General features: G+C 46.5%; 1 protein-coding gene across 2 annotated transcripts in view; it reads left to right on the forward strand.

The window, feature by feature from the left end:
• Window positions 1–300: 300 nt before the first annotated feature.
• The window catches only part of NSF (N-ethylmaleimide sensitive factor, vesicle fusing ATPase), a 183,369-nt gene continuing 155,949 nt past the window's right edge, over window positions 301–27,720 (forward strand). The window contains exon 1 of one of the 2 annotated variants that reach the window (XM_008271641.5): window positions 301–450. In XM_008271641.5, the coding sequence (XP_008269863.3) occupies window positions 439–450 (12 nt within the window). In that variant the 5' untranslated portion in view covers window positions 301–438. The remainder of the gene's footprint in view (window positions 451–27,720) is intronic. The other variant, XM_002719197.6, reaches the window with a different exon arrangement.

Genomic DNA, 27,720 nt, shown 5'->3' on the forward strand with positions numbered 1-27,720 from the left:
CAGGAATGAGGCAAACAAGCACGCCTAGAAAGAAGGGCTGGGTTCCTGCAAGACTTGAATTCAGAACCCACGGTAACCACACTGAGGGGTGACCCGGCCATGATCACATTTAGGAGGGCCTGGAACACAAAGCTAAACGGCCATTAAACAGCAGGTGACAAGTGTCATGACAGTGCTCCCGGGACGAGGGGTCCGCCCCGTGAGACTCGCAACACACCAGCAACACAGCGCCAAATCCCAGCCGCCGGGCAACTTCCATTCAAAATGGCGCCGCCGCGCGCGCCCTGCAGAGCCGGGCCCCGGGGACGCGGGCGGGGGCGCGCGTGGCCTCACGGCAGCTGCGCGCCTGCGCGAGGGCGGGCGACGGGGGCGCGCGCGGCGGGGGCGGGCGCTGCTGAACGCAGAGCTGCAGCCGGCGAGCTGGACGTGTCGGCGAAGATGGCGGGCCGGGTGAGTGCCGGCCGGGAGCCTAGGCTCGAGGCTGGGGCGCCGGGCTCGCGGGCACTCTCAAGTCCAGCGGCCCCGGGGCCGGGGGAGTGAGTCCGAGCAGCGGGGAGCCGGCGGGCCGGGAGGCAAGGCCAGGGCTTGAGACGAGCAGGGGATTAGCCCTCCTCAGAAACTCCGTGTCCCCGAGGGCAGGCGCCCCCCGTTCCCCGCGTCTCCGGCGCCTGCCTCAGCCCTCCTTTCCCTTCCCTCCGGGCGTGAGTCTCTCGTCCTGCAGGCCGCCGCGGCGTCCTGGCTGTCCGAGCCCCCTGTGAGGAGCTCGGGGCGGGGGGTTCTCCGCACCCCTACGAGGGCGTCGCGCCCCGGGGGTCGCCGCCGCATGACTGCGGGGACTGGGTGCGTGAGAGATCCCGGGAGCCCGACGCTGGCCCCGCACACTCCCCGCGTGGAAGGAGGAGGGGGTGCCCGCGACTTCTTAGCGTCAGACCCCGGCCGTCCGGGGGACCTGTCAGCTGTCGGGTCCGGAAGGCACGGCTGTGGCTTGCAGTGGGGCTGGGGTCGGGGTGCCGCGTTTTGGTTCTGTGAGTGACAGTCGCTTCCAGTGCGGCAGGCTATGCTGTAGTTTCTGGGGTTTAAATCGACTTCCTCCTTTGGCTTGTGGGATGGCCATGTAGGCTGGGTCTGTCGAGGCGAGAGAGGGCTGGCGCGGCGCAGTACTGCGGTGAGCCCCAAGCGGAGGGCTCCCTGCGGGACGGACGGCGCGTGCCCCGGCCGAACCTGGGCACATCACTGCGTCACGTCACCAGGGGCTGAGGATGTGTTTGGCGGGTTCCTCTGCACTGGAACCCTGGAATGAGCTTACGTGGCTGGGTGCGTGCCTGTGATGTCCTGTGTGAAGGGAATGGTAGGTCACAGAGCCAGGGTGTAGGAGGAGACCCTAAAGGTGGTTTGGTCCGGCCTCGTTCCCTCCCTTTTCCCCATAGCCTCTCCTTTTATTTAAGGCTGGGGTTCTGTCCCCCCCTCCCCCCGCCCCGGAACGCACCGCTGCGTGTTCACCTGCTCCTTCGCATTCTCAGGTTTCTACTGTCTTAAAAGAAGCCCTCCCCCCTCCCCGAAAGCTGTCACCTTCTCCCTCTTTACAGCCAAACGCTGAGAAAGTTGTCTTTATCTCCTGGCTGCTCACCACCTTCTCACCCCTCGCCCCACTGCTTGGCGGAGTTGTGTCTCCACATTTGATCGCCGGTTTCCAGTCCTCGTCTCAGCGTTCAACCTTGTGGACCGCACTCGTGCTGTGGCTCGGGGACGCCTGGCTCCTGCTGCAGCCCAGACCTCTCCGTGTGGCAGCCTCACTGCCCTCCACGCCCGTTCCCAGGGCTGGCGCTCCTCAGAGGCCCCCTTCTCACTGTGTTCTCCTCGGGTGCTCTGGTCTGAGCCATGACCACAGCTCCGTCTGTGCCAGTGAGGTCTCCAGGTCACACTTGTCCTTTAGTTTCCACATTAATAGGTCAAACAAGGCCCTTCAAACTCGGCTTGCTCAAAGGCAAACCCGCCGTACTAGCGCGCTTGCTCTTTGCTGTCTCACTGTCACCACCATGCGCCCAGTTGTGTAGACCGACACCTGGATGCGTGGGGGGTCACCCTTTATGTTCCTCCTCCGCAGCATCCTCTGCTCCCCCCCCCCATCAGATTCATAGCTGAGTTTTCACTCCACCACACCAGAACAAGGGGTTTAATTAGGAAAAAAGAATCAGGCTTGAGAAAATGTTACTGTAAATTATACCCGAGGTGCCCACCGTAGTGGTCACAAGGGTTTCGGGCTCCCAGCAGGGCGCCTTTCCACACCTTCAGTCCCACACCCGTTTGCGTCTCCCGTCCTTTCCGGTCTGGGCTGCTGCAGGGGCCCTAAGTAGACTACTTGTGGCAGCTCACCCGCTCCAGTCCATTCTCCACGCTGACGGCTCCCTCCCATGCCCACTGCTACTGAAACTTCTCAACAGCATCCTGTTACTTCTGGGAGGAGACCAAGCCCTTCAGGGCTCCTTGTGGTTCTCTCTCTGCCTTCCTCCACTCGCTGTCCTGCTGCCGGTGCTCAGGTTATGTAAGCTTTTCAGTTCCCTGAACCTGTAGTAGTTTCTCCTCCCGCAAGGTCTTTGCAGGTATGTGCGCCTGCACCACCATGCACCTGCTCCTCTGAGACCACTCCGCCACCCAGGAGAAGCCTCTTCTGCCTGGGCGCTGGCAGTCAAGGTCCTTGGTAAACTGCGCCATCATTTTCGTCATTTTGAATGTGTTGCCTGCACTGCTAGACTTCACTTTCCATAAAAGCAAAGACCATGTTAGTTATTTACTCACTGTTATCATCTGTGCTTTGTAGGCCTCCTGGGACCTGGGTGCGGAACACTTTTTGTTGAAAATGAATCTAATCTCTGTTTGAATCTCTGCTGATAGTGTTTCATCCTAAAGCTGGCCTATTTTAGTTTCATAAGAAAGGGTCTTTTTTATATGACCCTGACACATAGATATTATTTTTACTGTTAAAAGCTATATAGATTTAACTACAATTCCTTTTCTATGTGATAGCTTTTCAGATGTTTGAAGACAGGCTACGTATCCCTTCAGATTTTTTACTTTGCAAGTTAAACATCCTAATTACTTGCGTGTCCTATGTTTTAAACCCTTAATCATGTGGGTTACTTTCCTGTAGGAATGCTGTTTTCTCGGCCTTTCCAAATGTGCTCAGAATGGAACATGATCAGAGAAAAATGTCCTTGAACTATTATTCTCTTGAGCTGGATGCTACCACTGTTAATATAGCTAAAATTGAGTTAGCTTATTTTTTTCTGCAGTAAATCACACTCTTGGCTCATGCTGGGCTTGCAGTCAATTAAAAGTCTCACATTGTCTTAAAATCAGCTTCCCCACCCTGTTCTGGATATTGTGCAGTTGTTTTATTGAACCTAAGTGGGAGACTTTACCCCTTTACAATTCATTTTTTTTGTTTGTTTGTTTTTTTTTTTTTTTTTTTTTTTTGACAGGCAGAGTGGACAGTGAGAGAGAGAGAGACGGAGAGAAAGGTCTTCCTTTGCCGTTGGTTCACCCTCCAGTGGCCGCCGCGGCTGGCGCGCTGTGGCCGGCGCACCGCGCTGATCCAATGGCAGGAGCCAGGTGCTTCTCCTGGTCTCCCATGGGGTGCAGGGCCCAAGCACTTGGGCCATCCTCCACTGCACTTCCCTGGCCACAGCAGAGAGCTGGCCTGGAAGAGGGGCAACCGGGACAGAATCCGGCGCCCCGACCGGGACTAGAACCCAGTGTGCCGGCGCCGCTAGGTGGAGGATTAGCCTAGTGAGCCGCGGCGCAGGCTACAATTCATTTTTTAAGTCAGGGTATGTCATTTGTTGAATGTCTTTTTGATTCCTTCATGTTAGTAAACATAATAGCTCTGTCTTCCAGTTTTGTTTTAACTGTAGGTTTGATAATCATGACTTTAAAAAAAGAGATTGATTTATTGAAAGGCAGAAGAGTGATAGAGAGAGGAGAGAGAGAGACCTATGTTCCATCCATTGGTTGGCTCCCCAGATGACCCCAGTGGCCAGGCCTGAGCCAGGAACTCCATGCAGGTCTCCCACTTGGGCGCATGACAGCCAAACTGCAGCCAGTGCTCTGATACGGATGCTGGCGTTTGCAAGCAACAGCTTACCCCCAGCTTAACCTGCTGCACCACTGCACTGGCCCCTAATAACCCTGACTTCTGTGTCTACATTCATGCCATTGATAAAAGTAGAATAAGGGGGCAGTGTTGTGACATAGGGAATAAAGCCTCTGCCTGTGACACTGGCATCCCATACGGACACCGGTTCAAATCTCAGCTGCTTTACTTCTGATCCAGCTCCCTGGTAATGCGCCTAGGAAAGTAGCAGAAGATGGCCCAAGTGCTTGGGCCCCTGTACTCAGGTAGGAGTCCCGTAAGAAGCTCCAGATTTCTGGCTTTGGCCTGGCCTAGCCCTGGGTATTTTTTTTTTTTTTTTTTTGACAGGCAGAGTGGACAGTGAGAGAGAGAGACAGAGAGAAAGGTCTTCCTTTGCCGTTGGTTCACCCTCCAATGGCCACCGTGGCCAGCGCGCTGCGGCTGGCGCACCGCGCTGATCCGATGGCAGGAGCCAGGAGCCGGGTACTTACCCTGGTCTCCCATGGGGTGCAGGGCTCAAGGACTTGGGCCATCCTCCACTGCACTCCCTGGCCACAGTAGAGAGCTGGATTGGAAGAGGAGCAACTGGGACAGAATCCAGCGCCCCAACTGGGACTAGAACCCGGTGTGCCGGCACCGCAAGGCGGAGGATTAGCCTAGTGAGCCGCAACGCTGGCCTAGCCCTGGGTATTGCAGCCATTTGGGGAGTGAACCTATGGATGGAAGATCTCTCTCTCTCTCTCTCTCTCTCTCTCTCTGTCGCTACCTCTCCCTCTCTCTTTTTTTTTTTTTTTTAAAAAGATTTTATTTATTTACTTGAGAGGTAGAGAGAGACAGAGAAAGGTCTTCTGTCCGTTGGTTCATTCCCCAAATGGCCGCAACGGCTTGGTCTGTGCCGATCTGAAGCCAGGAGCCAGGTACCTCCTTCCCATCTCCCGTGTGGGTGCAGGGTGCCAAGCACTTGGACAATCCCATCTTCCGCTGCTTTCCCAGGCCATAGCAGAGAGCTGGATTGGAAGAGGAGCAGCCAGGACTAGAGCCGGCGCCGCAGGTGGAGGATTAACCTACTGTGCCATTGCGCAGGCCCCTCCCCCCATGCTGTCTTTCAAGTAAATAAAAAAATTTTAAAAAGTAGAATAAGACAAGGGTCGGAAGTAGCCCTTGGGGACAGGTAAGTGGTATATCCTGCTTCAGAGTACCTAGGTTTGAGTTCCAGCTCTGTTCTAGATTCCAGCTTCCTTCTAAACTTTTTATTTTTATTTTTTAAGGATTTATTTATTTATTTGAAAGGCAAAGTTAACAGAGAGGCAGAGGCAGAGACAGGGGGCGGTGGAGGGGGAGGTCTTCCATCTGCTGGTTCACTCCTCAAATGGCTGCAGCAGCTGGAACTGTGCCGATCTGAAGCCAGGAGCTTCTTCCGGTTCTTCCACATGGGTGCAGGAGCCCAAGCACTTGGGCCATTTTCCCTGCTTTCCCAGGCCGTAAGCAGAGAGCTGGATCGGAAGTTGAACTGGTGCCCATGTGGGATGCTGGCATTGCAGGTGGCAGCTAACCCGCTGCGCCACAGCGCTGGTCCTTCCAGCGCTCCGCTTGAGAAGCAGCAGAGGAAGGATCCCTGCTACTCACGAGGGAGACTTGAATTGAGTTCTCGGCTCTCAGCTTGGCCCTGGCTCTTGCCAGCATTTGGAAAGTGAAGCATAGATAAGAGATCTCTCTTTCTTCCTCTCAAATAAATAAAATAATTAAAAATTAAAAACAAAAAAGCAGCTCTTGAACATGTGTTGGATCCTCCCCTAGACTGGTATCCAGTTGCTCCACTGGAAATGTATCTAACGGGGCTGGCGCTGTGGTGAGCGGGTAAGGCTGCTGTCTGCAGTGCCAGCATCCCCTGTGGGCATCTGTTTGAGACCCAGCTGCACCACTTCTGATCCAGCTCTCTGCTATGGCCTGGGAAAGCAGAAGATGACTCAAGTGCTTTGGCCCCCTGCATCCATGGTGGGAGACCAGAAAGAAGCTCCTGGCTTCAGATCGGCTCAGCTGCAACCATTGTGGCCATTTGGAGAGTGAGCCAGCAAATGGAAGATCTCTCTTTCTCTTTCTCTGCCTCTCTGTAACTCTGCCTTTCAAATAAATAAATAAATCTTAAAAAAAAGAAATGTATCTAGTATAATTTTTTTTTAAAGATTTATTTATTTATTTGAAAGTCAGAGGAGGAGAGGCAGAGAGAGAGGTCTTCATCCACTGGTTCACTCTCCAGTTGGCTGTAATGGCCGGAGCTGCGCCCATCCGAAGGCAGGATCCAGAAGCCTCTTCCAGGTCTCCCACACGGGTGCAGGGGCCCAAGGAGTTGGACCATCTTCTACTGCATTCCCAGGCCATAGCGGAGAGCTGGATGGGAAGTGGGGCAGCCGGGTCTCGAACTGGCGCCCATATGGGATGCTGGCACCACAGGTGGCGGCCTTACCTGCTATGCACAGCGCTGACCCCTGTAATATAATTCTGACTAAATAGCCCTACAAAATAGGTCATAATATCTTTGTTTTACTCAGAGAGAAAGGCTCAGTTCACATAGCCATGAAGGAGTAGGGTAGGATTTGAACTCGGTCAGTTTGACTTTATTAACTAGTCCACAATGTAGTTTGCAAGAGTGTAATGAAGACTAGATTTATCTTAACTTGACTTGGACAGTAATGTGAAAGTTTACTTTTCAGAAACTACCTTCTGTGTTTTGGAAAATCTGAAACAACTTTGGCCCGTTTCTGATTACCTATCATTTTTTCTATTAGCTTTAATATTCTAGAAAGTACTTACTGATGTTTAACAGATAGAATTCACCTTGTTAGGATATTCCTAATATGGATTCTATACAGTTCCTTTTTTTGCAGGTGAAAAATTAATTTGAATTATTTTTGGTTAATTTTTGCATTCTGATGTATTGTAAATGATATATATATATATATAGTTTGATCACTGATTATTGTTATAGATAGTAACTTGCCAACAAAGCACCATAGTTAAGTCTTCTGGCAAATTAGCTAAAAAATAAAATGTATGGTATCATTCAAAATACAGCATCTAGCTCATCACAGTTTGATTAATACCACAGTTTGATAAAATACCACAAAGCCTCCAATCTAAGATGTAACCATAAAAAATAAATTCATAATTATTGTTTATTTACTATGTTATAAAATATGGAATAGTAAGCTAGACAAATTTTATAATAATAGATTTAAGCTTACTTGGTATCACTTCTTAGCATTTTGGCTAAGATCAAATGTAAGCTTACTTGGTTCCCTTTGGCCTTTCAAAAAGATTTAGTTAGGTAATGTTTTCTCAGGTGTTTAAATTTTTGCTAGTAATATGGCAGATTCTTAAGTTATATTCTTCATTGGTTACTTTGAAACACAGGCTTTTTTTTTTATAAATGAATCCCACACACAGATGGCTGTCACTGCCGCAGCGTCCATAGCGTCTTTTTAGATGCGTCATGCTCCAGCTGCCTGGACTCCGGAATCTGACGTAGGGAAGGAAGAACCAGACAGGCAGCGTTCCTGGTCGGGAGAGGTTTCCCGGTAAAGCTGCTTCTGCGCCCTCTCTGCCACCAGCGCCACCTTCCCGCTACCAAAACAGAAAGATTAACACTCTGCCTGAACTGTTTTATTTTGTACTCCATCTTTTTAACTCACCGGAGATTCAGCAATTCTTTTCTGAAAACATACATTAATGCAGATAAAACCAACTGACCTGTCTCTTCATCAGTTCCTTGAACTTTGAAAGGAGGCAGTCTGTGGTAAAGAAATGGAAGTGGGATGGTGTTAAATAGGCACTCAGCGGAGAGACCTCTCCTGTGAGTTGGAAGGGTGTAGAAAAGTGCTAGAGGTAAAAATGTCCCTGGTCCAGTGTTTTGCTGCAGTCTAGTGTATGTGTATCACTGCTCTTGGTATATTGAAGCTTTTGTAGCCTTGTCTATAAGCCCAGACACTTAACACTTTTTATGGGTGAATGATTGATGACCAGTCAACCTTCAGATGAATTTCTGAAACTTGGAGGAGTTTTTGCCTAGGCTGAGTTTATTCTTTTTGCAAGTAATTAAAGTTAAAGATAGAAGGCGAAAATGTATTACCTTGTTGTTGGAAATTCAAATTAGCAGAAGAGTGAACCCTTGGAAATTCCTGGATCAGCAGTGCACTGAAGCCTTGCTATAATGTTTTTTTTTAAGTGTCCATATTCTGGGTAGAGTATTTATTTTTAAAATTTATTTGTTTATTTGAAAATTACAGAGAAAGAGCGAGAGGTCTTCTGTCCATTGATTTACTCCCTGATGGCCACAATGACCAGAGCTGGGCCAGGCAGAAGCCAGGAGCTTCTTCCAGGACTCCCACCTGGGTGATAGGGGCCTGAGTACTTGGGCCACCTTCTGCTGCTTTTCTCAGGCCATTAGCAGGGAGCTGGATCAGAAGTGGAGCAGCTGGGACTGCTGGTGTCACAGGCAGTGGCTTTACCTGCTGTACCACAGCACTGGCCCCTCTGGGTGAGGTATTTTAAATGAAAATGTCTTAGATCCTTTTTCATATTTTAGTATTAATACCCTTGAAAGGGCTTTGAGACCTACCTTACATTGACTCAAATTTCCAGGGGATTTAATCTCATAATTTTTAACTTAGCTTTTTTAAAAAAGATTTATTTATTTGAAAAGTGAGAGATCTTCCATTTGCTGTTCACTCCAAAATGGCTGCAGTGGCCAGATCTAAGCCTGGAACTACATTCTGATCTCCCACATGGGTGGCAGGTGTCTGAGCACTTGGATCATTTTCCAACACCATCGCAGGTGCATTAGCAGAAGCTGGGTTGGAAGTGGAGCAAGCAGGACTTGAACCTGCACTCCAGTATGGGATGCTGGCGTCACAAGCAGTGGCTTAACCTGCTGTGCCACAATACTGGCTCCTCTGACTTAACTGTTGGTGGTGAAAACCAAATATTTCTTCCATGACTGTGTTTCTAGAAGCTCTATGCATTTTAAACACATACAGTTGATACACACTTTAAGAGATTTCCAACATGATAAAAAGTACAGCAAATAGTGTGGCATACATCCATGTGATCACCCAGGTGTAGGAACTGTCAACATTTGTGATCATTTGCTGCAGATCTCTCTGTCTCTAAGAAATACAACATTACAGATCAGTTGAATGTCCTTTGTATCTCTTCTTGTTCCAACTGATCCAAAACCAGGAGTCTGGAACTCCACCTGTGTCTCCCATGTGAGTTACGGGGGCCCAAGTACTTGGATCACCTTCTCCTGCCTTCTCAGGCTCATTAGCAGGGAGCTGGATCACAAGTGGAACAGCCAGGACTCAGCCTGATGCCTATTCGGGATGCCAGGATTGCAGGCTTAACCCTGTGCATCACAAAGCCAGCCCCAATTACTCATTTTTTTTCTCCTTTTTTTTTTTTTAAAAGATTTATTTATTTGAAAGCCAGAGTTACAAAGAGGCAGAGAGAGAGAGAGAGAGAGAGAGAGAGAGAGAGAGAGGTCCTCCATCTGCTGGTTCATTCCCAAAATGGCCACAATGGCCAGAGCTGGGCCGATCCGAAACCAGGAGCCTGGAGCTTCTTCCATGTTTCCCATGTGGGCTCGGGGTCCCAAGGACTTGGGCCATCTTCTACTGCTTTCCCAGGCCATAGCAGAGAGCTGGGTCGGAAGTGGAGCAGCCAGGAGTTGAACTGGCACTCAGATGGGATGCCGGCACAGCAGGAGGTGGCTTTACCCACGATGCCACAGCACCTACCTCTGTGGTTTGTTTTTCAAGAAATATTCCTCACCCTACCCTGAAGTCATAAAGACTTTCTTTTAAAAAGTTTAAAATTTTGCTTTGTGCATTTTGGTGGTTAATTCAGCTGAGACTTATTTTTGTATATGGTGTGAAATTTGAAGCTAATTTTATCTTTTTTAAAAAAGATTTATTTATTTGAAAGAGTTACAGAGAGAGGGAGAGACAGAGAAAGAAAGTGCAATCTTCCATCTGCTGCTTCACCTCCCAAAATGGCTGCAATGGCCAGTGCTAGCCAAGACAAAATCAGAAGCCAGGAGCTTTATCCAAGTCTCCCTAAGGGTGCAGGGCCCAAGGAATTGGGCCATCTTCTGCTTTCCCAGGCCATAGCAGAGAGCTGGATGAGAAGTGGAGCAGCTAGGACTTGAACCAGTGCCCATATGGGATGCCAGCACAGCAGGCTGCAGCTTTACCAGCTACACCACAGTGCCAGCTCTTCTTTTTCTTTTTGTTAAGATATTATTTATTTATTTATTTTTAAGATTTATTTATTTATTTGAAAGAGTTACAGGGAGAGAGAAAAAGAGAAGCAGAGAGAGAAAGAGAAATCTTCCATCTGCTGGTTCACTTCCCAGTTGGTCACAACGGCTAGAGCTTCACTGATCTGAAGCCAGGAGCCAGGAGCTTCTTCGAGGTTTCCCACGCGGGTTCCGGGGCCCAAGCACTTGGGCCATCTTCTACTGCTTTCCTAGGCCACAGCAGATAGCTGGATTGGAAGTGGAGCAGCCAGGACTTGAACCGGCACCCATATGGGATGCTGGCACTGCAGGCACTGGCTTTACCTGCTACGCCACAGCACCAGCCCCAAGATTTATTTTATTTATTTGAAAGACAGAATTAGAGAGAAGGAGAGACAGAGATCTTCCATCTCCTGGTTCACTCCCCAGATGGGTGCAGCAGCCAGAACTGGGCCTGGCCAAAGCCAGAAATTTCATCCAGGTCTCCCACAAGGGTGCAGGGGCCCAAGCATTTGGGCCATCCTCTCTGCTTTCCCAGGTGCTTTAGCAGGGAGCTGGCTTGGAAGTGGAGTAGCCAGGGTTCAAACTGACACCCAAATGGGATGCAGGCCGTGGCTTTAACCCATTGAGCCGCAGTTCTGGCCCCATCCATTTTATTTCTTTATTCTATTTGTACACTAAAATCACTGTTTTAATTACCTTAGTTTTTAAGTTTTTCTTGCCATTTCATAGGGTGAGTTCTCTTCGTATTTTTCTTCATTTGGCATTTTTGGCCCTTATGAATTTTAGGAGCAACTCAATTTCTCCTCCTTGGGAAGACATTGTACACGCTTTATTGTTGATTCTGACCTACATTTTTTCGTTTTATGTTTTACAAGGGCAGACACAAAGCACTTCAGTAATATTCAGCTGAATAATTCTAGGAAACTGATTTTCTTTCTTTTCTTTTGACTTCAAACCAAAAAGTGCTAATAATTTCTCACAGCTTGTGCTCTGTACATTTGAGACCAAATGAATTAGATCATCTGTTTATGACTAATCAGAGTATTTTGGTCCTTTGTGAATTCAGTATGATGTGCTAAATTGCTGATGGATTTTTCGCTAGACATATAGATGTTTGGTAGAGGAGGCAATAGGAAAATTACTAATTTAAAGTAAAAAAAAGTCAGTTTTGAGATCTAACTTTTTTTTTTTTAAATAAAGATTTGTTTATTTGAAAGGCAGCTACCGAAAGAGAGGAAGCGGCAGAGAGAGAGAGAGATCTTTCATCTCTGGTTCACTCCCTCAAGAGGTCACAATGGCCAGGGCTGGGCCAACTCGAAGCCAGGAGCCTGGAACTCTATCCTGATCTCCCATGTGGTGCCAGGGACCCAAGCACTCAGGCCATCTTCTGCTGCCTTCACAGCCTCAGTAGCAGGCAGCTGGATCAGGAGAGGGACAGCCAGGACATCAAGGGAATTGAACCAACACTCACAAGGAAGGTGGGTGTCCCAGGCAGTGGCTTAGCCCATTGCACCACAGTGCTGGCACCGACATTCATTTGTTTTTAAAATCAGTAGATAATAAAAAGTCTTTTAGGGTTTCACTTGTACACTTCTAAAAATTGTCAAGTTTATCTGCTCATAAACAACATTCTGTAGTTGGTTTGACAAGCAGTGAAAACAGCAGTTATTATTAATTCTGGGTCTCCGAAAGAGCCTCTGTTGGGCATCCAAAATAAAGGCGGGGGGGGGGGTAGGCTAGGAAATTAGTTATCCAGGGGATGATGTGGTGCAGTGGGTTGAGCGGCCACCTGTGATGCTGGCATCCCATGTGAGCGCTGCTACCAGTCCCAGCTGTCACACTTTGGATCCCGCTCCCTGCTAATGTGCCTGGGAAAGCAGCAGCAGGTGGCTCACATGCTTGGGCCCCTGCCATCCACATGGAAGACCTGGATGGAGTTCTTGGTTTCAGCCTGGCCCAGCCCTTTTTGTTGTAGCCATTTGGGGAATGAACCAGTGGATGGAAGATATTTCCCTCCTTCCCTCCCTCCCTCCCTCTCTCCCTCCCTCCCTCCCTTCCTTCTTCTCTCTCTCTCTATCTCCCACTCTCCAGTAAGTGAATCTTTTTTTAAATTAGTTATCCTACTTACTTTCCTCTTAGAGAATAACATTGACAAAATTTTGTGAGATGATAGTAGATTTAGTTCCTTTTGTTTGGAGCCTGACATGGAAGTATTATTTAGTAGATGTTTGTTTAGTGAATGAACAAAGACATTTCTGAATTTAAGAAACTGTTACCTTGACGGTGTCTATAGTTTGAATCTTAATGTTCTCTGCCAAACTGAAAAATTCTGTTTATTTTTTATCCAAATCATTAATAATATGCTATAGATGTGACTTTAAATAGCTACTGAACTCCAACACGGTCCTTTTCCTCCACTGCAGATACTGAATCTTAGAATTATGGATGTTGCCCTCCAGTTAACCTACTACTTAGGAAGCTCAAAGTAAACTTGAGTACATGTACTCAATTAAATGATGAATTGGGCCAAAAGCACTATTGAAGCCTCTTTTCCACATGTTTTTCCTCTTTTATGGTAGAGGGAAGTGAATCTCAGTGTTCTTTATTTTATGAAGTTAATTTCTTACTTAGAACCTTGATTCTTGAAGTGGATCCTGCAGACCAGCAAATGCGTATAACTTGAGAACCTCCTAGAAAAGCAAGTTCTTGGACTCCACTCCAGGTTTACTAATTTAGGAACTTTGGGGATGGACCCCAATAGTTTCTTTTTATTTTTTTTTAATTTTTTAAAAAAATTTATTTATTTTACTTGAAAGTCACAGTTACACAGAGAGAGGAGAGGGAGAGAGATCTTTCATCCACTGGTTCACTCCCCAGATGGCTGCAACGGCCAGAGCTGTGCCGATCCGAAGCCAGGAGCCAGGAGCTTCCTCCGGGTCTTCCCAGGTAGGTGCAGGGGCCCAAAAACTTGGGCCATCTTCCACTGTTTTCCAGGCTATAGCAGAGAGCTGGATTGGAAGTGGGGCAGCCAGGACTAGAACCAGCGCCCATATGGGATGCCAGCACTGCAGGCGGTGGCTTTACCCACTGTGCCACAGTGCCGGCCCCTGTAGGTGATTCTGATATGCTAAAGTTGAGAACCACTAACAGTATTTTGAGCTGTCCAGTGTGGTTCCTTATAAATTTTTTTTTCCAGATTGCCTTCCAAATTTATACTCAGCCTTGGTATTTATAGGTTTCAGGTTTTTTAAAAAATTTTTTCTGCCCTTTAATACCTTGACATAACTCCAATTTTCACATATTGAAGAAGCATAGTTATTTCCTGCAGTATAGTATACGAGGTACTGTGACTGACTTTCTCACAGAAATAATATAAAATGCTGACAGAATACTTGTTCAAAGATTTAAGTGCATGAACTGGCTGGAAAGTAAGGAAAACTGTGCAGATAGGGCGCAGAAAGGCTAAGTGCTTTTGCCTTGAGGGCATTGTGTGCAAAGCGCAGTTAACTTGTGCTTCTACCTCAGAAAGCTCAGAATGGAGAGGATGAAAGTCAGCAGTTTTCCAGTGGGCGTCTCCTTCCTTCCCAGTAAGGATGGTTGCTCACGAGGCCGTACCTCTAACAAATGTGATGGTAATAAACTTGCCCCGTCAGGAATCTGAAGAGAAAATTTGCTCTCTCAAACTTTGGTGGTGATGAGAAGGCTGAAAAAAAAAATTCCCCTGAGGATTTTCACCCACAAACAAGTTTGAATACTAATTTTATGCCACCTGGATGGCATGAAAATATTTAGGTATTAATTAAGCGGGAAGTGATACTGGAGTGGCAGTGCCTGAAATACCTAGGATTTGGAGAATTCCTAAAGATGTAAGAAATATGAACTCATTGTCACAAAATGGACAAAAAAAAACAAAGTAACCGCAGTGAATGAGAACCAGCCAAAGCAATAAGGAGTGGAATCACAGCCTGCAGACTTCAGATATGGGAGTTTCCTGACACAGTAGTAAGGTCATGTACTTACTCTGGTTACAGAAATACAGGAATTTAACATGGTTGGGAAGGGTGAGTGTATAAAAATAACTGGGTAGGATTTAAAAAAAAATAGAAAATGGAAATGAAAACTGCAGTTGAGATCAAGAACTCATTGTGTAAGTTTAATAATGGATATAGCTGAAGAGAGAGCTGGAAAATTAGAAGATCTGAAAAAATTATTCAGAATGTAGTACAGGGCAGAAAGTAAGTAGAACATAATGAAAGCGCTAGGTCTCACAGAGGGTAGAATAAGAGGGTCTAGTCAGAATTCCAGGGGGAGAAAGCATGGAAAAGGATGAGAGGGCAGAGAACTGATGAAAAACCCCGGTCCACAAACTTGGGAGCCTAAGAATTCCAAGTAGGGTAGAAAGAAAAGAAATTCACACCTAGAGGTTTTACCAGAGGAGGAGAGGGAAAAGATCTTTAAAAGCTATCGGAAAAAAATTGTATTGTCTTCAACAGGTCTTTAAGCTCTCAGGTAATTTCTTGACTATGACAGTAAAAGCCGAAAGACAAGGAGTATTTTCCAAATGCTTAGAGAAAATAATTGTTAACCAAGAATTGTATATCCATTGAAAAATGGAGCAAAAGGCCGGCGCCACAGGTCACTAGGCTAATCCTCCACCTAGCGGCACCAGCACACCGGGTTCTAGTCGCAGTCGGGGTGCCGGATTCTGTCCCGGTTGCCCCTCTTCCAGGCCAGCTCTCCGCTGTGGCCAGGGAGTGCAGTGGAGGATGGCCCAAGTGCTTGGTCCCTGCACCCACATGGGAGACCAGGAGAAGCAGCTGGCCCCTGGCTTCGGATCAGTGTGATGCGCCATCCGCAGCGGCCATTGGAGGGTGAACCAACGGCAAAAGGAAGACCTTTCTCTCTGTCTCTCTCTCACTGTCCACTCTGCCTGTCAAAAAAAAAAAAAAAAAAAAAAAAAAAAAGAAAGAAAGAAAGAAAGAAAAATGGAGCAAGGGCAAAATCAGATATTTTGGAACAAAAAAACACTGAATGTTTCTAGCCATCAAACTTTCCTACCAATGGAAATTGATCAGTTTCCTTAAAGAAACAAAAAAGTGATTGGTGAGGCAAGGTCTGAAATTTAAGGTTAAAGATCAAAGAGTGGTAAATCCATAGATACATTGAAATAAAAGTTGGCTAAAAGAATAGAAATATTATGAATAACTTACAGAGGGAAAATGGAATTTTAAAAAAAAAACAAGGAAGGGGCAAGTGCCTTGGCATAGTAGGTTAAGCCGCCATCTGCAGCACCGGTATCCCATAAGGTCACCAGTTTGAGTCCCGGCTGCTCCACTTCTGATCCCGCTCCCTGGGAAAGTAGTAGAAGATGGTCCAAGTGCTTAAGCCCCTGCTCCCAGGTGAGAGACCCGGAAGAAGCTCCTGGCTCCTGGTTTTTGATCTGCTCAGCTCTGGCCGTTGCGGCCATTTGGGGAGTGAACCAGCAGATTGAAGATCTCTCTCCTTCTCTGTCTCTCCCTCTCTGTAACTCTGCCTCTCAAATCAACCAACCAATCTTTCGGGGCTGGTGCTGTATCGCAGCAGGTTAACGCCCTGGTCTGAAGCGCTGGCATCCCATATGGGCGACAGTTTGAGGCCTGACTGCTCCACTTCCAGTCCGGCTCTCTGCTATGGCCTGGGAAAGCAGTACAGGATGGCCCAAGTCCTTGGGCCCCTGCAGCTGCGTGGGAGACCCGTAAGAGGCTTCTGGCTCCTGGCTTTGGATTGGCTCAGCCTGGCTGTTGTGGCCAACTGGGGAGTGAACCATCGGTTGGAAGACCTCTCTCTCTCTGCCTCTCCTCTCTGTAACTCTGACTTTCAAATAAATAAATAAATCTTAAAAAACAAAAACAAAAACAAAAAGCAAGGAAAGAGGAGCTCTTTGGCCTAGCAGTTAAGACACTGGTTAGGATGACTGGGTCCTATGCCTGCCTCTGGTTCCTGGGTTCCAGTCTTCCCTGATTTCCAGACCTGGGGGCACTGGCCAGTAGCTTGAGTGGTTGGCTTCCTGCCACCCAATGTTGGAGCCTGTATGTGTTCACAGCCCCTGGCTTCTGCTTGTCCTAGCCCCATCTGAGGCGGGCATTTGTGGAATGAGCCAGTAGATGGGGGCTCTGTCTCTTTGCCTCTCAAGTAGATAAAAATTTAAAAATAGAAAGGCAAGGGAGAAATGAAAAATACAGAAAAGGTGGTATAAAGAGAATACAAAAAGATAATACAAGTGAACTAGAGGTTACATTTATACAAAAAAAAGTCAGATTGGATGTTTAGAAACAAGCAGATATACTGAAACAACTCAAAATCCAGCTATAATTTTTAAGAGTTAAAATGTGATGGAAAGGTAGAAAGTAAAAGGATGGAAAAAAATCTCTGGTAAATTCCAACCAAAAGAGAGGTCAAGTGACTATATTAGCATCAGATGATACGATGTTTGAAATAAACAGGTCCCACAAAAATGGTAAAACGTTCAGTTAGTCAATAAAATTAAAACTGATTCTAAATTTACATGAGCCTAATAATTGCCTCGGTGTACTAGGAATAAAATGATGGAACTATAGGCTAAAATAGGCGAATCTATACATTCAACCCTGTTGGCACTTTGTCTTTTGACAGAGAAAGGGAGGGAGAAACAGAATTTTCCATCTGCTGGTTCACTCTCCACATGGCCCCGTGCCCTGTCCCTGAAACCAGGAACCTAGAACTCCATCCAGATCTCCTACGTGGTGGCAGGGACCCAAGTACATGGGCCATCTTCTGTTGCTTTTCCAAGCATAGTAGCAGGGAGCTGGAAGAAGTTGAGCAGCTGGGACTTGAACCAGCGCCTTAACCTGCTGCACCATAATACTGGCTCCTATTGGCACTTCTCTTACACACCAATAAAAATATAAGGAACATTTATCCCATTTTATAGGATGAAATGTTGCCCGATTCCAGAATCGCAAACAAAGCAACATCTTTTTCTTTAAAAAAGGTTAAAAGATGGTTATTGCTATAAATTAAATTCTAATTTCTCAGTTGCACAAGCCACATTGCTGTGTTTATTAGCTACATCTGGCTTTTGGCTGCTGTGTGTCAGCACAGAGAATACTTGTGTACCGTATTAGTTTAGAAGATTGAATACAGGGGCCGGCGCTGAGGCGCAGCAGGCTAACACCCTGGCCTGAAGTGCCGGCATCCCAAATGGGCGCCTGTTCAAGTCCCGACTGCTCCACTTCCAATCCAGCTCCCTGCTATGGCCTGGGAAAGCAGTAGAAGATGGCCCAAGTCCGTGGAGAGACCCGTGTGAGAGACCCGGAGGAGGCTCCTGGCTTCGGATCGGCGCAGCTCCGACCATTGTGGCCAACTGGGGAGTGAACTAGTGGATGGAAGACCTCTCTCTCTCTCTCTCTCTCTCTCTCTCTACCTCTCTCTACCTCTCCTCTCTGTGTAACTCTGACTTGCAAATAAATAAGTCTTTAAAAAAAAAGACTGAATATAGTTGACAGTATTTATAAGTGGTAAATATGGAAGACCACACCCAAGGTGCAGACATTTTGCATAATCTCTGACCACGGTGCAAATGAAGAATATGATGACCAAAGAGTGGCTGAAAATGAGGACAAGTAAAGATTTCTTAGAATACAAAAAGCACTAAATGTTAAGGAAAAAAATTGAATAATGGGTCTCCATTAAAATTAAAGACTGTTCATCAAAAGACACTGTCTTAGTGTGCTCAGGCTGCCGTAACAAACCCCATAGACTGGCAGGCTTAAATGGCAGACGTTTGTCTTCCCACTTCCAGCTGGAGGCTGAAGTCTGAAGTCTGAGTTCAGTTGGCAGCTGGTTGGGTTCGAAGAGTTCTCTCTCCCTGGCTTGCACACAACCTTCTTGCTATGTACTCATGTAACAGAGAGAGGTCTCATTCTTCTTCTTTTTTAAAAGATCTGTTTGTTTATTTGAGTTACAGAGAGGCAGAGAGAGAGAGAGATATCGAGATCGAGGTTCACTCCCCAGATGGCTGCAACTGCCAGAGCTGTGCTGATCCGGAGCCAGGAGCTTCTTTCTGGGTCTTGCACGGGGGTGCTGGATCCCAAGGACTTGGGCCACTTTGCTCTGCTTTCCCAGGCCATAGCAGAGAGCTCGATTGGAAGTTTAGCAGCTGGGACCTGAACCAGTGCCCATATGGTATGCCAGCACTGTAGGTGGTGGCTTTACCCGCCATGCTGCAGCACCGGCCCCTCATTTTTTTTTTTTTACAAGGCCACAGGCTTCTCAACCTAGGGCTCCCCCTTATTTAACCTTAATTATCTCCAAAAGTCCTGTCTCCAAAATAGTCATGGAGTGGGTGTATGTTAGGGCTTCAGTATCTGAGTTTGGGGAGAGGGTGCGAATACCATTGAGAGAGAGGTCAGGCCACAGAGTGGGAGAGGATATTTCAAATACACACACACATATATATATATATATATATATATATTTTTTTTTTTTTTTTTGGACAGGCAGAGTGGACAGTGAGAGAGAGAGACAGAGAGGGAAAGGTCTTCCTTTGCCGTTGGTTCACCCTCCAATGGCCGCCGCTGCAGCCGGCGCACCGCGCTGATCCGATGGCAGGAGCCAGGATCCAGGTGCTTTTCCTGGTCTCCCATGGGGTGCAGGGCCCAAGCACCTGGGCCATCCTCCACTGCACTCCCTGGCCATAGCAGAGAGCTGGCCTGGAAGAGGGGCAACCGGGACAGAATCCGGCGCCCCGACCGGGACTAGAACCCGGTGTGCCGGCGCCGCAAGGTGGAGGATTAGCCTATTGAGCCACGGCACCGGCTACCAAATACGTATATATTTTAAAAATTTATTTATTTATTTGAAAAAATTATAAAGAAGCAGAAGCAGAGAGAGCTTCCATCTGCTGGTTCACTTCCTGGCTGCAACGGTCAGGACTGGACCAGGCCAAAGCATGAAGCTAGGAGCTTTACCCAGGGCTCCCACATGGGTACAGGGGCCCAAGCACTTGGGCCATCTGCTGCTTCTTTCCCAGGCCATTAGCAGGAAGCTGGGTGGGAAGTAGAGCAGCGGGAACTCAAACCAGCGCCCATATGGGATGCTGGTATTGCAGGCGGTGTTATCTGCTGCACCACAGCGCTGCCCTCCCTCCCTTTTTTCTTTTTAAGATATATTTAAGATATATTTATTTTTAAGATGTATTTATTGACTTGAAAGAGTTAGAGGGAAAGAGAGAGATAATCCATCCTCTGAACTCCCCAGATGGCCAGAACAACCAGCGCTGGGCCGGGCCAAAGCCAGGAGCTTCATCTGGGTCTCCCACATGGGTGGCAGGGACACAACACTTGGGCTGTTTTCTGCTGCTTTTCCCAAGCCATTACCAGGGAGCTAGATCAGAAGCAGAGCAGCTGGGACATGAACTGGCGCCCATATGGGATGCCAGCATTGCAGGTGGTGACCTTACCCGGTGTGCCACAATGCCAGCCCTTAAAATACATATTCTTGATAGAACTTGTACTTAAAATATATGAAGAATTACAGATCAGTAATAAACAAATTTGGACAAGAGTCAAATGGACATTTCACAAAGAATAAGTACCATTTGCTAAGTGCTCAACTTCATTAATCATCAGATAAATACAAATTAAAATCAAGGAAATACTATGCACCAGAAAGTTAGAAAACTGACAGTTCTGAGTGTTGATGACAGTGTAGAGCAGCTGGAGCTCTGATATGTTATTGGTAGGGATGATAAATAAATGAATGCCACCACCTGAAAACTGGCAGAATTCCCTAAAATTAACCTACGTATGTGTGAGTGTGCCTGTAACTCAGCTGTTCTGAGGATGGAGGGAGGGCATATATCCAGTGGAAATACAGACATACATTATTCAAAAGTCATGTACAAATTTGTTTATAGCAGCAATATTCATAGTAAATAAAAACTGGCAACTCAAATGGATAGATAATGGTTTATTAATATAATTAGATACTATGAAAGCATTGAAGGGGCCACCATTGTGGCTCAGCAGATTAAGCTGCTGCTTGTGATGCCAATGTCCCATGTTGCAGTGCCAATTCATGTATCAGCTGCTCTGCTTCTGATTCAGCTTCCTGCTAATATGCCTGGGAAGGCAACAGAAGATGACCCAAATGCTTGTGTGCCTGCCACCCAGGTGAAAGGTCTGCGTGGAGTTCTGGCTTCTGGCTTCAGTCTGGCCTACATTAGGCTTTTGTGGCCATTTGAGGAGTAAACTAGCAGATGGAAGTTCTCTGTCTCTCCCTCTCAAATAAATAAATATTTTTTAAAAAAGATTTTATTTAAGGGCCGGCACCATGGCTCACTTGGTTAATCCTCCTCCTGCAGCACCAGCATCCCATATAGGCACCGGGTTCTGGTCCTGGTTGCTCCTCTTCCAGTCCAGCTCTCTGCTGTGGCCCAGGAGGGCAGTGGAGGATGGCCTAAGTGCTTGGGCCCCTGCACCCACATGGGAGACCAGGAGGAGGTGCCTGGATCCTGGCTTCCGATTGGCATAGCTCCGGCCTTGGTGGCCATTTGAGGGGTGAACCAATGGAGGGAAGACCTTTCTCTATGTCTGTCTCGCTCACTGTCTAACTCTACCTGTCAAAATAAATAAATAAATAAATAAATAAAAGATTTTATTTACTTGAGAGGTAGAGTTACAGAGAGAGGGAGAGACAGAGAGAAAGGTCTTCCATCTGCTGGTTCACTCCCCAAATGGCCTCAAAGGCCGGATCTGGGCCAATCTGAAGCAAGGAGCCAGGAGCTTCTTCTGAGTCTCCCATGCAGGTGCAGGGGCCTTGGGCCATCTTCCACTGCTTTCCCAGGCCATAGCAGAGAACTAGATCAGAAGTGGAGCAGCTGGGACTCAAACTGGTTCGCTCATACCATATAGGATGCTGGCGCTGCAGGCAGAGTTAGCCTACTATGCCACAGCACTGGCCCCTCAAATAAATAAATCTTTAAAAAAAAAATAGCTGTTGGAAGTTCTAGGTGAGGCAGTTATCTAAGAAAAAAGTATGTATCAGAAAGAAGGAGGGACCGGAGCTGTGGCACAGCTGGTTAACGCCCTGGCCTGAAGTGCTGGCATCCCATATGGGTGCCAGTTCTAGTCCTGGCTGCTCCTCTTCCCGTCCAGCTCTCTGCTATGGCCTGAGAAAGCAGTGGAAGATGGCCCAAGTCCTTGGGCCCCTGCACCCACATGGGAGACCCGGAAGAAGCTCCTGGCTTCAGATCAGCGTGGCTCTGGCCATTGTGGCCAACTGGGGAGTGAACCAGCAGATGGAAGACCTCTCTCTGTCTCTCTCTCTCTCTCTGCCTCTTCTCTCTCTCTGTGACTCTGACTTTCAAATAAATAAATAAATCTTTTAAAAAAATAAAGAGGGAAGTAAAACTACATTGGCAGATGACATGATTTATGTATAAAAAATTAAAGAATTTACAACAGTAAACTACTGGAGCTAATAACTGAGTTCAGCAAAGGTGTAGAATATGAGATCAATATTCAAAAATTAGTTGCATTTGTGTACATTAGCATTGAACAGTCTGAAAGTGAAATTAAGAAAGCAATCCATTTATAACAGTGTAAGAAAGAATAAAAGAATAAAAGACTTCTAAGTAAATTTAACCAAAGAAGTGCAAGACTTGTACAATGAAAGCTATAAAACATGGTGAAATAAAAGATCTAAATAATGAAAATACACCCTGCATCCATGGATTGGAAAGCTTGATACGGTTAAATTAGCAGTACTCCCCGAATTGATCTACAAATTCATTGCAATACCGATCAAAATTCCAGCTGCCTTTTAAAGATTTATTTATTTATTTGAAAGTCAAAGTTACACAGAGAAAGGAGAGGCAGAGAGAAAGAGAGGTCTTCCATCTGCTGGTTCACTCCCCAACCGGCCGCAATGGCCGGAGCTGCGCCAATCCCAAACCAGAGGCAGGAGCCTCCTCTGGGTCTTCCATGCGGTGCAGGGGCCAAGGATCTGGGCCATCTTCCACTGCCTTCCCAGGCCACGGCAGAGACCAGCTGCCTTTTTTTTTTTTTTCCAGGAATGGGAAAATATTCTAAAATTCATAAGGAGTTACCAGTCATTTCAGCCTTAGCATTCTTGGAAAAGAAGAATAAAGTTGGGGGGTAACGTATGGTGCCAGCATCCCATATCGGTGCCAGTTCATGTCTTCACTGCTCCTCTTCTGATTCAGCGCTCTCCCAATGGCCTGGGAAAGCAGTAGAGGATGGCCTTGCTGCTTGGGCCCCTGCACCCACATGGGAGAACCAGAGGAAGGAAGTTCCTGGCTCCTGGCTTTGGATTGGCCCAGCTCCAACCATTGTGGCCATTTGGGGAGTAAACCAGTGGATGGAAGACCTCTCTCACTGTTTCTCCCTCTCTGTAATTCTTCCTCATAAATAAATAAATAAATCTTAAAAAAAAAAAAAAGAGTTGGAAGACTCACACTTCCTAACCTAGAACGTTCTACAAAGCTCTGATAATTAAGATGGCATGGCACTGATGTATGGATAGTCATATAAACCAATGGAATAGAATTGAGTCTAGAAATAAGCTAATAATTTATGCTTAATTGATTTTTGACAAGGATGCCAAAACCATTCAGTGGTGGGAACATTAGTTTGTTTGTTTGTTTTAATTTATTTGACAGGTAGAGTTATAGACAGTGAGAGAGAGAAACAGAGAGAAAGGTCTTCCTTCCATGGTTCACTCCCTAAATGGCCGCCACTGCCGGCACTGCGCCGATCCGAAGCCAGGAGCCAGGTGCTTCTCCTGGTCTCCCATGCCGGGGCAGGGCCCAAGCACCTGGGCCATCCTCCACTGCCCTCCCGGGCCACAGCAGAGAGCTGGACTGGAAGAGGAGCAGCCGGGACTAGAACTTGGCACCCATATGGGATGCCGGCGCCACAGGCGGAGGATTAACTAAGTGAGCCTAGGTGCTGGCCCGGGAACATTAGTCTTTTCAACAAATGGTGCTGGAATGACTGGATACCTACATGTGAAAGAATGATTTTGGATCCCAACCTTGTACCACATAAAAAACTAACTCGAACTTAAGACCTTAATTTGTGAAATGCTTAGAAGGAAACATAGGTGTAAATGGGCATCACCATGGACTATGCAGTGTTTTTTTTAAAGATGTGACTTTAATTTAATTTAATTAAAGGGGGGGGTGCTGTGGTATAGCAGGTGGAGCTGCCGCCTGCAGTACCAGCATCCCATATGGCTGCCGGTTCGAGTTGTGGCTGCTCCACTTCCGATGCAACTCTCTGATGTGGCCTGGCAAAGCAGTAGAAGATGGCCCAAGTGCTTGGGCCCCTGCACCCACATGGGAGACCTGGAGGAAGCTCCTGGCTCCTAGCTTCGGATTGGCACAGCTCCAGCCATTGTGGCCAATTGGGAAGTGAACCAGTGGGTGGAAGACCTCTCTTTTTCTTCCTTTCCTCTCTGTGTTACTCTGACTTTCAAATTAAATAAATAAATAAAGTGACCAAAAGCATAAACAGAAAAAAGACTGGAATTCATCAAAATTAAAAACTTTTATGCATCAGAGGACACTACAAGGAAGTAAAGATAACTCACAGAATAGTGAAAATATTGGCAAATCATGTCTGATACACACCTATTTATTCTAGTGTCCTGAATGTATGATGAACCTTTGCAACTCATCAGTGGTAAGAACCCAGCTTAATATGGGCAAAGCATTTGAATAGACATTTCTCCAGGAAGATACTCAAAGACCAATAGTATGCACATGAAAAGATGCTCAACATCATAAGTCATCAGGGAGGTGAACATTGAAATCACAGAGATCACACCTACTAGGATGTCTATAATTTTTTTTTAAGATTTATTTGGAAGACCAAGTTACAGAGAGGAAGAGACAGAGATCTTCCACTCACTGGTTAACTCCCGAAATGGCCCCAACAGCTGGGGCTGGGCCATGGTGGCACCAGGAGCTTCATTTAGCTCTCCCAGGTGTGTGGCGGGGTCCCAAGTACTGGGGCTGCCACCTGCTGCTTTCCCTGGTGAAGGAGCTGGGACAGAAATGGAGTGGCTGGGACTGGAACCAGGCTCATAAAGGATGCCAGTGTCACAGGTGACAGCTTAACCTGCTGTGCCGCAATGCTGGGCCTGTCTATAGATTTTTTTTAAAGATTATTTATTTGGAAAGCAGAGTTACAGAGAGGGAGAAACATTTTCTGTCTACTGGTTCACCCTCCATATGGCTGCACTGGCCTGGGCCAGGCCAAACTGGGGAACCAAGAGCTTCTTCCAGGTCTACCACATGAGTATAGGGCCCCAAGAACTTGGACCAACCTCTACTGCTTTCCTAAGCACATCAGCAGAGAGCTGGATTGGAAGTGGAGCCTCTGGGACCCGAACTGGTGCCAATGTGGGATGGCAGCATCGCACACCACAATGCCAGCCGCTTTATGTGTGTGTGTGTGTGTGTGTGTGCACTTTAAAAACAACTTTTGCAAGGATGTAGAGAAAATGAGTGTAAAGCCACTGCCTGCAATACTGGCATCCCATATGGGTTCCAGTTTTTGTTCTGGCTACTCTGCTCTGATCCAGCTCTCTGCTAATGGCCTGGGAAAGCAGCAGAAAGTGGGCCAAAGTGCTTGGGCCCCTGCTACCCACATGGGAGACCTGGAAGAAGCTCCTGGTTCCTGGATTTGACCTGGCCCAACCCTGGTTGTTGCAGCCAAGTGGGGTATGAACCAGCAGATGGAAGATGTCTCTCCCTCTCTCTCCCTAACTCTTTCAAATAAATAAACCTTTACAAAAAGAAAGGGAAAATGAAACACATTCATTGTTGATGGGAATGTAAAATGGTGTAGCCATTGTGGGAAAAAGTTTGACAGCTTTTCAGAAAGTTAAACATAACAATTCTGTTACTTGATGTGTTCTTTTCAAGAGAGTTGAGGACATGTTCCTATATAAATTTGAACATGAATGTTCAGAGCACCATTACTTATAATAGCCAGACAGCCCAAATGTCCACCACTGATGAAATAGTAAAATATGCTCTATCCTTATTAGCTAGTCGTAAAAAGGAATAAGGTATGGTTACATGCTACAATGGGATGATCTTAAAAAAACATTATGCTAAATGAAAAGCCAGTCACAAAGATGGTAAGTTATATGATTTCATTTATATGAAATGTCCAGAATAGGCAAACCCACAGATACAGAAAGTAGACCAGTGATTGCCGGGAGGTGAGAGGAGGGGACTCGGGAGTAACTGCTGGTCAGGGGCAGGCTGCTTTTGCAGGAGATGCAGCTGCTCTGGAGTGAGGTAGTGCAATTCAGCAAACGCAGTGAAAACCAGACAAGGATATACTTTAAAACATTGCATTTTATGTTTTATGACATACATTTCAAAAATGCTAAGAAAATTCAGTTAATTTTTACTGCATAGTCACTGGGTGGCACAGGACAGAGTTTAGAGTCTTTTAGGGAAGCCGTGACTCTTAACCAAGTCTAATATAGGTAGCTTGTGATGAGTATTAGTGCGACTGTTGAGGAGGAAAAAGATACTCAGTCCAGTTAGGAACTAGGGAGCTTCATAAACTTGGCTTTGCGAGGTGGGCCAGTTTCAGTAGGTGAAAGAAATTTGTTATAGGGTATTTGGGCAAAAGGAATAGTGTGAGCAAAGGCGTGCAGTTTGGAAGATGAAGTACATGGGTTGGGGTGGGTACTGAAGGGATGATATAGAAAAATAAGTTTGAGGATAGATCCTGTGTGGATGACTGTAAGTACCCTGCTAAGGCTGAAAATCAGAGGAAAAACCAGATCCAGAGAAACCAGTTAGGCTACTGTAGTTTTTTAGGAGAAAAGTGATGTGGGTGAACTAGGTAAGTGATGTGAGGACAGAAGGGAAGACTGAAATGCAGAAGTAAAGTTACTAGGTCTGAACCCTGCATTGTGTGTGTGTGTTGTGGGTGGGGGGAGCATAGGTGGTGAAGGCTGGGGACCCTGAGATTTGAGTATGAGTGACTTGAAAGGATATTGATGGTGTTCACAGATGAGGACAGCAGGGGAAGAGTGAATACTGAGAAGAGGAAGGCTCCACTGCTTTTGGCAAATAGTTTCTGGCAGCGTTGAAGCCAGAGTAATGTTGCATGTATCCGTAATTACCTTATTTTTAATTGCTAAGCATCATCCCATTGTACGATGTACCACGATTTGCTTATTCATTTTTTGTGGATATTTATATTGTTTCCAGTTTTAAGCTATTATGGATATAGCTGCTAAGGACATTTATGTACAAGTGTTTGTGTGGGTATATATTTTCATTATCTGTTGACTAAAAACCTGGGTGTGAACCGTTTGGATCATATTACTTTTGTAAGAAACTGCATCACATCTTTGCCAGTATTTAATGCTGTCAATCTTTTTTTTTTTTTTTGAAAAATTATTTATTTGAAAAGCTTACAGTGTCAGACAAAGAGAGATCTTCCATTTGCTAGTTCACTCCTTTCACGGCCAGAACAGGGCTGGGCCAGGCTGGAGCCAGGAACCTGGAATTCCTTCTAGGTCTCCTATGTGGGTAGCATGGGCCCAAGCACCTGGGCCATCATCTGCTGCTTTCCCAGGTACATTAGCAGGGAACTGGATTGGTGCTGGAGCAGCCAGGGATTGAACCGGCGCCCATATGAGATGTCAGTGTTGCAAATGGCAGCTTAACCCACTGAGCCACAACACCAGCCCGTTGTCAGCTTTTTTACTTTTTTTTTTTTTTTTGCATTTTTTTCTCTAAAAGACTAAAATGGGAACTTTTTTATTTATTTATTTTTTAAGATTTATTTGTTTGAAAGTTGGAGTTACACAGAGAAGGAAAGGCAGAGAGAGAGAGAGAGAGAGAGAGAGGTCTTCCATCTGCTGGTTCACTCTCCAAATGGCCACAACGGCTGGAGCTGTGCCGATCTGCAGCCAGGAGCCAGGAGCTTCTTCTGGGTCTCCCATGCGGGTGCAGGGGCCTAAAGACCTGGGCCATCTTCTGCTGCTTTTGCAGGCCATAGCAGAGAGCTGGATTGGAAGTGGAGCAGTCGGGACTTGAACTGGTGCCCATGTGGGATGCTGGCAGTACAGACAGTGGCTTTACTCATTACACCACAGCACCGGTCCCAGAAACTTTTTTTTTTTTTTTTAATATTTATTTGAAAGGCGGAATTACAGAGAGGCAGAGAGAGAAAGGTCTTCCATTCACTGATTCACTCCCCTAGATGGCTCCAACAGC

This window comes from Oryctolagus cuniculus, chromosome 17 (assembly GCF_051225735.1).
Source record: "Oryctolagus cuniculus isolate XC-2025 breed Fujian yellow rabbit chromosome 17, ASM5122573v1, whole genome shotgun sequence".
Classification (NCBI taxonomy): Eukaryota; Metazoa; Chordata; class Mammalia; order Lagomorpha; family Leporidae; genus Oryctolagus; species Oryctolagus cuniculus.